The sequence below is a fragment of the Echinops telfairi genome, unplaced genomic scaffold (assembly GCF_000313985.2).
Source record: "Echinops telfairi isolate 266 unplaced genomic scaffold, ASM31398v2 ScPeMD7_7475;HRSCAF=8513, whole genome shotgun sequence".
Lineage (NCBI taxonomy): Eukaryota > Metazoa > Chordata > Mammalia > Afrosoricida > Tenrecidae > Echinops > Echinops telfairi.
Genome location: NW_022111379.1, coordinates 2,699,368 through 2,714,009, shown reverse-complemented (window position 1 = coordinate 2,714,009; position 14,642 = coordinate 2,699,368). Strand labels below are relative to the sequence as shown.

Below are 14,642 nucleotides of genomic sequence, written 5' to 3'. Positions count from 1 at the left end.
CGCGGGCTTGATTGTGTCGCCGGGGTGCTGTGCCCCCGTGGCCCGGGGGGCATGCTGTAGGTGAGGCGCGCCCCCCTCTGCCCGGCGCCCACAGAGTTATTATTATTATTTAAGGGTTATTTTTGAAGATGTAAAGGCTGGTCTATAAAAACAACGATGATGCGAGCTGCCTGTCGTGACACGCCTAGCTCACCCTCCTGGAAAGCGGGCTGCGGGGCACCTAGGTTTTTTTTTGGACACGCACCAAGAGTCTGTGCTCAGCACATCATCATTTGAACAAGTTGCTCCCTGCTGAATGAAGCGGCCTGCGACGAGAGGATGCAGTCTGCGCCGCCTCTCAGCAGGTGCTGCCACCTAGGCACCTTGGGAGGCTGGGGCTAACTCCACTTCGTGGGAAACTGACACAAAACAGATCCAAAGTGATGCCACGGTACTTTAAAATCTCCAGTCCATCGAATTTTTTGGAGGGAAAACGATCAGAACGCGGGGTGGGGTTGGGACTTGCTAGAAAAAAAACCCAAAATTTAAAAGTTCCCAAAGCCTGAAGCCTATCAAGAGGAAGATGTCGCAGTCGATCAGTAGGAATTGTAACTTTCTTCATCTGTCCCTCTCCCCACTTGCCCCTGCCGCACTTCCCCACCCCCCACCTGCCACTCCCCTCCACCTACCGCCCTGGCCACCTACTCCATCTGGGAAGAGACAACAATTGTTCATCACGCAAGTGAATCCACTGGGTTTAATCAGTAAAACGCAATCACTTAATAAACAATAAAAGAAGAGCATTCCATTACAATCTTACCAAGTTCTGATTTGCCTCCTGGTAGAATGAAGCGAATGAACTTTTTAGTCCTAACCATAAGAAATCGTCTTGCTTTCTCATTTCCTTCCTCCAGACAGGAGCTCCCGTTGTGGATGCAGCCGGTATCACTTAGCAGGCTTTGAGAGGCTTTCTTGGGTCATCTTTCGACTGTTGGTCTTCTGCAAATCTTATTTTGTTTTCCTCTGTTACTCCCAGAATGGCCTCCACATCTTCAACGATGGTCTGAAAACGAGCAATCACATGAGGATTCATTACTTAGAACATCTTAGAGCACTCTCCCCGCCCCACCCCCCACCAAGCATTTGCTTCTTTTTGGAACAAAGTATGATCTAGGCCAGTTCTAGGAATCCCTGGGTGGCAGACATAGCTAAGCATCGGATCACGAGCTGAAAGGTTGGTGGTTCAACTCTTTGGAGAGGCACGTTTGGATAATAAAGCTGCCTATCTGTTTCAGAGAGATCACTTGCTTGAAATCCATTCCAAATGTGTTCCTCTAAGCTGGAGACAGTCTATCAACTATTGGTCACCACTCGATGAAATAAATGAAGAGACTGTTGGCTAGAAATTGGAGAGTTATAAAAGGCAATTTTTATGCTGTTTGAATCTAATAATAATTTTTTAAAACCTAGCCTTTGGGGGTAAGCTTTTGATTCCCTCTTTTAAAAATTAAGTCATTTTTGTTGTCCTTTACACAAGTATGGAATCATGATGGATGGGGGTAGTGGAGAGAATGCAAACTAGTCCTTCACTGTCGGCAATTTGAGAAGCAGTGGTCTCCCCACACCACGCTCCATGCTGGTGACTGGCTCTTATTTCTGGTGAGCCGACAGCACAGAGCAGAACTGCTCTGCAGGGCTTCTGGTCTGTCAGTCAGTCCTTACAGGAGCTGATGGCTCATCTTTCTCCTGTGAGCAACCTACGATGAGGGCTGATACCCCACTCCATCGAGTCCAACTCACAGTGAACCTGGAAGACAGAGTAGAACGGTCTCTGTGGGTTTCGGGGAGACTCTAACTCTTTTCAGGAGCACAGAGCCTCATCTTTCACCTGCGGAGCGCTGGTGGTTTCAAACTGCTGACCTTGTGGTTTAGCAACCCAACGTGTAAACCAACTACGTGCCACCAGGGCTCCTAAAATGATGGCTTGTAAGAGTGCTTATTTCCACTGGTTTGTGGAGAGAAAAAGAATACTTTGCTACTGTGTTATAAATATAGTTTTATTGAGGTACAATTCATATAGTATACAATTCATCCCTATAAAGTTTACAACTCAGTGATTTTTAGTATCTGCACAAGCTACCGCCACCACATAATTCCAGAACATTTCCACCACCTCCGTGGAAACAGCTACTCACGAGCAGTCACTTCCCATCCGCCCCTCCCACCAGCGCCTGGTAATCACTAGTCTACTTACTGTCTGTTGCTATGGATTTGCCTATTCTGGGCAATTCATATAGATGGAATCATATCGTATGTAGCCTTTATGCCTGCCTTATTTAATCTGGCATAATGTTATCACCCAGATTGTAGCATGTCTCATAACTTCATTCATTTATAGGGCTGAATAATATTTCACTGATGAAATATTCACCATATTTGATCCATTCGTCAGCTGATGGGCATTTGAGTTATTTACCATTTGGGGGCTATTAAGAATAATATCTCTATGAGCATCCATTTGTGTGTGTGTGTGTGTGTGTGTGAATGTACATTTTCATTTCTCTAGGCATGGAATTACTGGGTCATATAGTAAGTCTATGTTTAACTTTTTGCCAGCCGATTACACAGCAGCTATACCATTTTACATTCTCATTAGCAATGTATGATGGTTCCAGTTTCTCGCCAGCTTTGTCAATACTTGTTATTGTCTAGTCTTTTGATTGTAGTCACTTTAGTGGGTGTTAAGGTGCCATAGTGGTTATGAGTTGGATTGCTAACCTCAGAGTCTATAGTTCTAAACTGCCATCTCCTCTAAGGGAGAAAGATGAGGTTTTCTACTAACGAAGTACGGTCTCAAACCTCACAGGGACAGTTCTACTCTGTCCGATAGTGTCGCTATGAGTCAGCATTGACTTGATGGCAGTGAATTTGTCTGTTTGTTTTTGAGAAGTAGTATTTCAAGAGCCCTTGTGGTACAATGGTTAAGCTCTTGGCTGCTAACCAACAGGTCAGTGGTTCAAACCTCCCATTTGTTCTGTGGGAGATAAATCTAGCAATTTGCTCCCATAAAGATTCCAGCCTAGGGATTTCCATGAGGCAGCTCTACTCTGTCCTACTGGGTTGCTGTGAATTGGAATCAACTTGGTGGCACCCAACAACAAGGTCTGTTCCATTGTGGTTTTGATTCTCATGTCCCCAATGATTAATAATGCTGAGAGTGTCTTACATTGGACAGTCATAAATCTTTTTTTGAGGACTGTCTAATGAAATATTGTGGTCATTTTTTAGTTGGGTTGTTGGCATTGGTATTGCTGAGTTGTAACAGTACTTTACACATGATGGAGACTGTGCCTCATCAGAAGCCTGGTTTGCAAAGAGTTTCTCCTGAGGGCTGTCTTTTTCACTTGCTTAAAAATGTCTTTTGATGTTTTGAGCCATTTTAAAGTTATTCTGGTTTTTAATATTTTCTTTTTAACCAGGATTTTTCTCTATTTTGTTTTGTTATTGTTGTTAGCTTTCTTGACTCTTTGTTTTTTGTGTTTGTATGTATTTTCAGTATAGGAAATCCAGGATGGGTGAATCCCTAGGCACAATAGCTGGATTAATGTTTTTTGGGATATGGTAGAGGGTTTGGGGGGAAATGGGGAGCTAATAACAAGGAGTACAACGAGAAGAAAATGTACTAAACTTGATTGTGGTCATGATTATACAACTCTTCTTGATATGATCGAACTATTGAATTATATGATATTTGGATTATATCGCAATAAACCTATTTATTTTTTTAAAAAAGGTCTTTTGATGTACAAACACTTTTAGTTTGGATAGCAACCATTTTTTCCTATGTTTTCTTTGGTTGTTTGTGCTCTCAATAGCTTATCTATACAGAGCTTAATCCAACATCATGAAGGTTTACATCCATGATTTGAGGGTTTCATAGTTTTATCCCTTCCATTAAGGTCTTTGGTCCACTTTGAGTTCATTTTTATGTGTGGTATGAGGTAAGGTTCAAGCTTCATTCTTTTACAAGTGGATAGTTGTCTCAGCACCATTTGTTAAAAAGTTGATTATTTCTCCATTTAATTGTCACCCTTGTGAAACACCAGTTGACTAAATTTATGAGTTAGTTCTAGACTTTCAGTTCTATTCCATTGATCTGTATGTCTACTACTATGCCAGTATCACACAGACTTGATTATCATAACTTTGCAGTAAAATTTTAAATCAAGGAGTGTGAGCCCTCCAACTCTATGCTTCCCTTTCAAAATTATTTGGACTATTTTGAGCCCTTGCAATTCCTTATGCATTTGGGAACTGACTTTGTAATTTTGCAAATACGGTCTTTGCATTTTTAATAAGGATTGCATTGAATGTTTAGATTATTTTGGATATTACTGCTATCTTAACAATATTAAGTTTTCAAACCTATCACAGGGACTGTCTCTTACTATTTTGGTGTTTTAAGATTACTTTAACAATGTTCAATAGTTTCCCGTGTATAAGCCTGTACTTCTTTGTACATTCAGCCTTACATATTTTACTCATTTTGGGTGCCATTGTCAATGAAATTGGTTTCTTCATTTCATTTTTGGTTTGTTCATTGTTAGTGTACAGAAATACAACTAATCATTGCATACTTGATTTGGTGATCTGCAGTTTTACTGAAATGATATAGGAATACATTTTTCATGGACTGCAGGATTTTCTCTATATAAAATTCTACCATCTAGTAATAGAGACAATAGTTTCACTTCTTTTCAAATCTAGTTGGCTTTTTCTTTCCTCTTTTTGCCTAATTGTCCTCGTTAGAACCCCTAGCACAACGTTGAATAAAAATGGCAAGAACAGATAGGCTGGATCTGAGAGGGGAAGCTTTCTGTCTTGTGTCGTTAAGTATGACGGTAGCTGTGGGGCTTCTGTATCGGTTGTCCTTATCGCTTGAAGCCGTTCCCCTTGATTCCTAGTTTACCGAGTGCTTTTACCGTGAAGGAAGGTTGGGTTTTGTCAGTACCTTCTCTGGGCCACCTTTCCATTTTAGATTCAGACTTTACTAGTAAGTTCTGTTTACAAAATGATACGATTAAGCCTACTGGATGGTCATTAGATAGTAATAAAAATACTACCAAAGATAAAACTATTATATTTCTCAATTTATTACTATTCCTGGTATATTGATATTTATATCTTTTAATTGTATACGTTTTTTTAACAAGAATAAAAATCCAAGTAACAATCAGCCGTTGTTTCCAAGACTAGAGAGTCAGAATCCTTAGGTTAGGAGCCCAGGAACGTGTAGTTCGATTCACCGAGGCTGGAAACCACCTGAGATTTAAACCCCCCCGAGGACAGCTGCCTTTTGATGGATTTGAAAGTCACACAAAAGGGAGGGAAACGGCCTGTATTTTGTCAAGGGTGATCCATTCTGCAAGTCTCCAATCCTAGCTCAGCGGCCACATCGTCTTCTTGGATCCTGGAAGAACCCATCTGACCTGAATCCGACTTGTTTTGGGACAGGCTGACCTGATCACATGCACAGAAGCTCAGACTTTTGCACTCGGCAGTCGCAGGTTCGATGATGGTCGCTGGCAGGACGGGGCACGTAAACGAGCAGCGCTGATGCACACCCGGTCCATTTTTACATGAGTTCTCACTCGTGTTGTGGGGAAAGCAGTGGTCACGGTTTCAGGTCATAAAACCACTATAAAGAGTAAAGCATCATCATCACCCTGGCTATTATTAAGAAATCATTATTACTCTGAAGGCTCTGGTTCAAGAAAAAAAATAAAAAATTATGTTTTTATCAAGTTTTTGTTGGACTTTTTCATTTAAGACAAAAGTCACACCGGGTTTTAGTTGAGTCACTCGGAGGCTGGGAATCAGATGTAGACTTTCTGTTCTGTTGCTTCCAAAGCTCTGGTGTAGACCTAGTGCCGTTCTCTCTGCGTCGAGCATGGACTTCTAGCCTTGGAGGAGAAAACAGGCACCTGGATTTCACTGGCCAATGTTTCTTAAGGCCATCAGGAGGTTCCATATGACTTGTGAGGAAATATCTGCTCCGTTTTTAGTTTTTTCTTCTCTTTCTTGTCCCCACCACGTGTTGTCCTTCTTGGGTCTCAGAAAGCAGGACTCCCTAGGCAAATGTTATAGTTCTGAAACACTGGTAGCTTCTAGTCATGATTTTTGGTCGTGTGCTTCAACCTTGGTTCCATAATTGTGTTTCTGCATTTATACAAAATGTCAGCAAGCTCTGTGTGAGCTTGGGTTTGGAAATGGCGGCCAGTTAAAGCACATCTCCTTTATTTCAAAGAAAAAGTTTCAAACTATTAAATTTAACTAACAGGTTCAGTGGGAACCTTCCGGATGTTTGACCCTGCACATTGTGAGATATGCACGGCTTGTATTTAAAAAAAAAAAATGGTTTAGCACTTGTTTACAATACAGCATGAGGTATTTTCAGCCCTTGTATAGAAATTAACCAGGATCGTTAGTTAATTAACACCTCACCTTAAAATTGGTCTCGCCTTGCATATTAGGTGATGATATTTCTTGATGGATGATGAAGAGATTGCGAGCAAAGGTCATGAGGACCCCCTGGAGATCCTCGCCGATTGTTCTGTTAATGATATCCAAACAAATGAGTTTACCAATGATTCCCCTCACATGCTTAAAACAATCACCCTCTCATTTGTGCCTGTCTGGTGATGGAATTTAATGAGTATTTTCAATCTCACAAGGTGGCAATCTTCAGGGAGATATGAAAGATGAGGCTCCATTTTAACTTGTCAACAAAAAGGATTTGTGTAATAAATATTTTTTATTAATCAACTTAGCAGAATATAGCAATAGGTTCAGTCATTTCTAGCAAAAGGCAGCACCGAGCTAGGACAGCAGTATCAGCTCATTTTAAAACTGGTTTCATAGCGTAAGAGAATGGCTGCTATGAGCTATGCAGGCCTCCCCATCCCCCGGTCTGCAGCGACCTGGCACCTCTCAGCCCGGAGACTGTTGCCTGGGGTCTGTTTTCTACGTCATGTGTCCATGTGGCTCCCACCCCTGTTTGAAGAGAATGTAGCTCATATGAATAGCTCTCTTTGTAAATCTAAACACCCCTCAGGAAGATCTCAGAGACAACTTCCATCCTGTAGAACGATCCTGTGGTCAGTGACCATTCCCTAAAATTGTTGTCAATTTTAACACGGAAATAAGATTCAGGTATTTTTCTAGCTATTTTTTAAAATTGGTTTTTGGTCATCAGACTATCTAAGTCTTACATTGAAATATGTATATATATTGCCCTTAAGGCAATTCATGGAAATGATTTCTTTCCTGCTGCAGCCCGTCATGTAGCTGTGACGGCTTGGCCTGTGGGGGAGTAGCTGCTTTCCGTTGGACGGGGTGGGAGTGGAAAGCTTTCCTGGCTCTACGACAGGAGCCCCGCTCTCTTTGTCCTGAGAATGACGAAGTGCGTGGCTTTGGGGAGGTTACTGAAGTATGGAAAGGAAGAAAGTCCACACGATCAGGGTTTCCATCTCCCTCACTCCAGGACTGCTCACTCCCACCCCTTAGAACCGCTGAACTCGTCACTAAAAAATAAATAAAAGTCATGGCCAACAGAAATTTCAGAGTCAGGTTATCCTTTCGTGGTTTGCATTTATTGCCACCGGCCAATATGTATTGGAACTTGGGCGCAGCTTCAAAGAGTTCCACCCTAGAGCAACAAAATCAGAATCTTTAGGTTAGGAGCCCGAGAACGTGTAGTTTCAGATTCACCAAGCTCCTCAAGTGATTCTTACATACATTAAAATGGAGACTCCTACAATGTTACATATATATATACGTTTAAATACACAAGTATGTCTTCCAGGTTGAGCACACACCCATGTGGGCCCCTCTCATCATCCCTACCCCTCTCTCCAACCCTTCCGTTACCTTCTGGGGTCCATCCTCCTCGGGCTGGGAACCCTAAGAGCTCTAAGACTCTTTCCCTGTTCATTCATTTTGAGAATTCCCTTCATTTTCCCATCCTTGAACCTCCTCCTCAGCCCCATTCTTCCTAAAGAAATAGCCCTGGGTAAAGGAAGTTGGTAGGAAGTCATTCCTGCAAAGCCAACCCGCAAAACCCTCTGGGCGCCCTGAAGAGATGAGCCCCCAACTCTTCTCACCTGACCTGACCAAACAGTGACGCCCAGCCCAAATCAGCACAGCTGCCAGAGCTCGGAGCCTGTGCCTGCGCTGAGGAGGGGCCACAGACGGGCCCTTCAGGAGAATGTGGTGGAAGGCAGCCGAGAATTTTTTGGAGCCTGTCAGAATGGCAACATCTTTTTGCTGACGGATTCCATCTCATGAAAAAATCTCCCATTTAACATTCCAGAGAAAATTAAGCCACGTGCAACATGAAAGTTTGATTTTGTTCATGTTTTTTTCCACATGAGTTTAAGGGAATATGGACGGTTTCCTGGTCCACTGTCCATTAACTCAGCTCTTCCAAATCGTCTGGGGTCATGCTCTCCTGTCATTCCTGACGCACTATCCCGAATTCCACCTTTAGTCTCCCATTCAAGAAGGCGTAAGCAGCCGCAAGTAAGAATTACAGGGATAATCCCGAGTGTAATCCAGTGGTTCTCAACTTCCCTTTAATACAGTTCCTCTTGTGGTGGTGACCCCCCACCAAACAAAAACTATTTTCATTGCTACTTCATCACTGTCATTTTGCTACTGTTATGAATCGGGTGACCCCTGTGAAAGGGTCATTCGACTCCCGAAGGGATTGCGACCCACAGGTTGAGAATCACTGGTCTAATCTAATATTTAGACACGATAAATTTGCAAGGTCACAGGGCGCAACAGCCTACAAATCTCTGTATTATATAACTGAGTCCCTACACAGGATGGCCACCCCATCTAGACTTAGTAGTGCAGCGAAAGAGCGCTGGATTCCGGACCAGGGGGAGAGAGAACCCATCCTTTGACGCAGGCAAAGCACCTCCCATCTCTGAGCTTCAGTTTCCTTATTTATGTCATCAGAGGAGTTCCATCCCTGGCTCCTTCCCATCTCTTAGCATTCTCTGGATCTATGCCTGCTGCAGTAAAACTCACTCACTGCCAGTAAGTGGATTCTGACTCACACTGATCCCATAGAACAGTGTAGAACTGCCCTGTTGGATTTTCCCAGACGGTAACTACCATGTCTTTCTCCTGAGTGATGGCTGGTGGTTTTGAGATGCTGCAAAGTCAGCAGCCCAGTGCACAGCCCACCACGCCAAGGGGTCGGAATAATATGGGACATAGAGCAGCAGACAGGACTCGGGACTCTCTCAGGAGGCCATGTCAGCATTCCCCCTCCGCAGGCGTGTGGGTAGCAGCAACCCCTTAGAAACGACACCGCTAGGACTAGTTCCACCACCGAAACTAGCCTGCAGGTCAAGACATCCTGGTTTGGAATCTCAAGTGCAGGTGTCGGGACAGCTGGGGGAGTTCCTCTCGGCTACCAGGCTAATTATTCATTCTGTAGGCTTTAGCATCCAATCAATCTTGCTATTAGGCGGTTTGATGAAATGTTCATAAAACAGTCTCTCTGATCTCATAAATCCGGTGACAGTTTTCCTCATGCCAGCTTCTTCTATGCCTGAGTAACCACCACCCCCCCGGGGCCTCTGCCCAGTTAGCACTCCCTGGTCTCATTCTCTCAATTCTGGGACACATGTCCTGCTGCTGAGTGCCGACCACTGCTGGGCTCTGTCACCCACTGGGCTTTCCTCAGGTCACCCCGGCCCTGTTTGAGCCGAGAGCTCCGCTGGATCTCCCATGGTTATGCTCCCAGCTCTCAGGACTCTGAGTGCTGATGTTGAGACTGGGTGGTTCCCAAGCTGACCTCCAGGTGTCCTGACATCCTGCCTGGCCACTCTTCTTCTGTCTCCTGCAGGGAGCGCATGCTCTCCGAGCACATCCCAAGTGCAGCAGGAGTGCTCTTCCTCTGGTTCCCAGCGAGTCCTTTGTCTTTCATGCCAGCCTGTGCCTGATACGTGACAGTTCACATCTGTGTGTTCTGATGTCTGGCTCTTGTTCTTGACTAACTGATCAGTCTGAATTCCCGAGTTCAGTAATCTCCTTGGCGCTCACCACTTTAGGAAATACAAATGTCTTATACACTCGCCTGCCAACTTCATATCTTGGTTCTCCTAAGGCCCTCCTAGTCTTTGCATGTGTGTCTCAGGGCAAGGCCACGAGGCACTGCATGACTGAGGGTGTTAGGAGGAAGAGAAATGGAGGGCAAGAATGGTGGCCTGGTCAACTAGGGTGACTTAGAGGCACCAAAGAAATCTCTTCCAAGATTCCTAATAACGACGTAATCCAAGGTTGTGACTCTGAGATTCTGAGGCCCAGATACAGAAACAACTGTGCTAGCGCTCCATTGTGCCCTAGGGAGAAATTTTCAGGTAGCCAAAACTCCAAACCAAACTCACTGCCATTGAGTCAATTTCAACTCAAAGCGGCCCTACAAGGACAGGGTAGAACTGTCTCTGTGAGTTTCTGAGACTGTAACTATGGGAGGAGAAGGCTGCCTTTCCCCCCTAGGGTGACCGGTGGTTTTGAACTGCGGACCTTGCAGTTTGCTGCCCAACTCATAACCACTACACCACCAGGGCTCCCCCAAGCAGGTACAGGGAGGTGAAAAGAAGTCTCCTGATTGTAGCCTGGTTGCCTGGAAGACTCTTCCCAGCCTAGACAACCCCTCAGAAGATGGTAGCAGAGCCGAAATTGGACCTGAGGAGGGGGGACACACCCTGCCATTTTGGAGGACATCTTGTCAAGTTACCAGAACACTTCTGGCATGTCGGCATGGCAACTGTGCCTCCACAATGAGCCTGTCTGGGCTGGCTCCTCATCAGGCAGATTGGCTGTGGCATATGTATATGCACTTGGATGTAATTTGTTGCTAAAATAACATATGACATCGGACCCATTAATTTTGGGTCATTAACCAATTGTATTCAATTGTGTTCACCTTCAGCTCTAAAGTCACTGCATGGGCTACTTAGAGATCTAAATAAAGTAAGACGGAATTCCAATAAACCAGGATGTTGATTAAACAGCACGAGATACAGCATTCTGGCTGGCTGTTACAGTCTAGTCCATGAGCTCATTCCATGTCACAGAAGCACTTCATACTCACAACATTCCCAGCCTGCTCCGATTTAGGTGCTCAAACAATACAAAGACGGTTCCTTGTCGGTCCTGTAAAATTGAATGGGGAGAAAAGAATAAGCATTTGATCTCAGAAACAACATAAAGGAACTGTATTCTATTAAGACCTCCAGAATCCTTTTTGGAATTACATTCTTGAGCTACCTTTATATATGGCGAGGAGCACAATGGGCAGGGCTGTCCCCAGAATGTGGAATAGATGTGTTCTAGGACAGTGTATTTTTTTGAAGTCTGATCCTTAGAACACTTGCATCAGAATCATCTAAGGTGCTCGTTAAGAAGGTGTTTTCGTGCGCATGATCTAAGCTCAACATCTCCAGAAGGGAATATTTTAGCTCACTTCTGAGGGGGATTCTCATGCACCACAAATTTGAAAACCACTGCTTTAGGGGCAATGGGTAAAATAAAATAAAATAAACCTGGAAGCAATTTGTTATGTGGAAAATATATATACACTTGAATGGAAAACTGTGCTGTCTCTAGCACGCCCTACTGCGGCATCGGGTTCTAATTCGATGGGAGCTGTTTTGCAGCTTTGCCTGTCCGCTCTGTAAGTTGCGGGAAGCTGACCACCAGTCACTAGTGGCTGTCCAGTGGACTCTGACTCTGGTCCTCTCCTGTGTGTCCAAGAAGAGTTTGGGTTCCTCGATGACTGGTTTTTCGGGTCTTTTGAGGTGCCTCTGGGCCAACTCGATCCTCCAACCTGTTGGTGAGTCTAGCACATGAGCCATTCACACCACCTGGGGATTCCAGGTAACTGTCAAGTCCAGAGGTGCAATTGATTTCCCTTCTTTCTTCTCTTGTGGAAAAAGCAAAAGAGTTTTGCCTCCCTTCATTTCAATACTCTTGGTCTATAAGGATATCTGGCTTTTGAATTATCTTTAAACCCGTCTGGCTCCTTCTATTAAATAAAATCTTCATTAGGCATTTATTTTTGTATTTGTAGGAGAGGCATGATTTTTATTTTTCTGAAAATGATCTCTTACTAGCTTTCTCAAGTTAAAATATGTTAACACTGAAGTTGTCCAGCAGAGGAAATGGCTGCTGTGACGCTGCCAGCTCCTCCTCACGGGAAGTCTGGAAAGAAGATTATCTTTGGGGAGCAGCCCTGGTGGTGTAGTGGGCTAAGCATTGAGCTCCTAACGACAAGGCCCTGGGTTTGAACCCACCAGTTGCTCTGCAACCGCAGAGGCACTTCTGCTTTCTCCTATAGGGTCCTTATGAATCAGGGTTGGCTTGATGGCAGTGAGCTGTTTGGGGTTTTATCTTTTGTGGATGGTAAGAGAAATTATCTATCAGAAGGATGACTGCCTATCAGCTCCTCACTTTACCAGAACATGAGAGCGTTAGGTGAGACTCCACTAGACCAGTGGCTCTCAATGTTGGCTGCTCATGAGAATCTCCTGGGAGCTTTTCAAAAAACATAATGTCTGGCCTCTACCTCTGGAAAGACTAATTGGTCTGGAGTTGCCCTTGGGCACAAAGCCATAGCAAGGCATATTAGAACCTGAGGCAAAGGGGGAGGGTGGCGAGGCAGAACCAGTAATACTGATCCTGTTCTTATCAGAAAATGTCTTTTCATCAACTTTAGGAATTTCTGAGCCAGTGTTTTTTAAAAACTGTTCTCTCCTCTCTGGGTATACAAATTGTATTAACGGTACACTTTTTTAAAAAAATCAGTGTTCAATATATCACTTAAGTCTCCTTCTATAAGTACATTGTCTTCTACCTCTGTGCATAAGTCTGAATATTTCGACTGCTCTCCCACTTCACTAATTGTTCTGCTGATCATCTATCAGATTGCTATATTAGATTTTCAGTTTTGGCTAAAATGATTGGAATTCAGAAAGTTCCATTTGATTCTTTGTGTGAAATAAGTTCTAGGTCTCTGGTAAAACAATACATTTTTTTCCTTGCACACATTAACCCTAGTTATCTTAAAGCCCCTCTTCGATAACTCCAGTATTTCAATTACCTGTGGGTATTTTTCAATTTTTTTCTTTGTTATTTGGCCCTGCCTTTTAGAATGCCTTGTAATTTTTTTATTGGATGCTGGTGACTGAAGATTGAATATTATAGAAGCCTAATGATGCTATCTTCCTTCAAAGAGGGTTACGGTTTCTAGTGGCAGGTAGATAGAGTACTGGCAGCTCATTGTGGTCCCTTAAAGGTTAACTTTAGATGTTAGGGCAGGTCTGTTTAAATTTTATCTTCTACCTTTGGTTTGGTTGTTTTTCCTAGGGAAAGGATCTTACTTCTAGAGCTTGGTCCTTTTGAAATCTCCATAAACAGTCTGTTACTAATTTTTTTTTAAATAACGGCCTTATGCTTGCGTACATATTTAAATGTTTTATATATGTAGGACCATACAATATTTATTTTTAAATTTTATTTCACTCAGCATTATTTTTTCAAGGTTCCTTCATCTTATAGCATGTATCCAAACTGTATTGTTTTATGGCTGTATACTAATCCATCATATATAGATTATAGTTTATTTATCCATTTATCCGTTGACACTTGGGTTGCTACTACTTTTTAGCTATTGTGAACAATGCTGTCATGAACACTGATATGCGTGTATCTGTTTACATCCCTGCTTTCAAGGACCTTGGGCATATACCCAGAAGTAGAATTGTCGAGCCCTACCGTAAGTCTAGTGGCGGGCACCAATCGTACAGTGATACAACTATCCCTGTCCCTGTGGGAGACTTGGCTCAATCCCTGGCCAGTGCACCTTATTTACAGCCACCACCTGTCTATCAGCTTCTAAGTTGCTCTGATGCTGAGCAGGTTTGAAGAACCAGGAAGGAAGGTGATCTACTGCTAAAAGTTGGCCAATCACAAAGGTCAGGCCCCCCTCCTGCCATGAGGCTGGTGTCCGACCAGACCGGGTTTCTCTCTGTTGTGTCTTGGGTCACTATGAGTTGGGACAAGCTGATAGCCCGTGACAGCAACATTTAGCTCTGTTTAACTTTCTGAGGAACTGACAAATATTGTCCAAAGCTCTACCATTTTGCATTGGTACCAGAAATGAACAAAGGTTCCAATTTCTTTCTGGTTTGTGGTAATGATAGTCTCTTTTCATTAAGATGAATCATTTCTTTTGTCAGTTGAAATATCAGAATTTCTTTTGCTTCTTATCTCTTTTATTGCGTTCAGTTACAAGTTCTTTTCTGGATATACTTCTAAGATTGTCTATGGTTTCTTCTTCTTCTCTCTCTCTCCTAATTTTATGAATCTGGAGCTGTTCAAGCTTATGTATAATGGCTATAGCATTTGTCTCCTTCCCCCGAGCTTATCTTTCCAAATGAAAAGCATTTTAGATGCAATCATCTTTGTTGAATCTTAACTCTGAGATTCTTTAATCCATTCAAAGGCTTTACAAGTATGATATAGTCATACTTTTAAAACTTGACCCTGACTGTAAGACTGAATTTCCACTGTTTTTTGTTGTG

The 14,642-nt window shown here is 43.2% G+C and overlaps 1 protein-coding gene across 1 annotated transcript in view; it reads right to left on the bottom strand.

Moving 5' to 3' along the window:
* Positions 1-718: 718 nt before the first annotated feature.
* Positions 719-14,642, bottom strand: part of IQCH (IQ motif containing H) — a 136,344-nt gene continuing 122,420 nt past the window's right edge. Inside the window, exons 12-14 of the mRNA XM_045285794.1 lie at positions 11,153-11,214; positions 6,484-6,592; positions 719-1,042 (exon numbers count right to left, since the gene is read on the bottom strand). Of these exons, the coding sequence (XP_045141729.1) occupies positions 929-1,042; positions 6,484-6,592; positions 11,153-11,214 (285 nt within the window). The 3' untranslated portion in view covers positions 719-928. The remainder of the gene's footprint in view (positions 1,043-6,483; positions 6,593-11,152; positions 11,215-14,642) is intronic.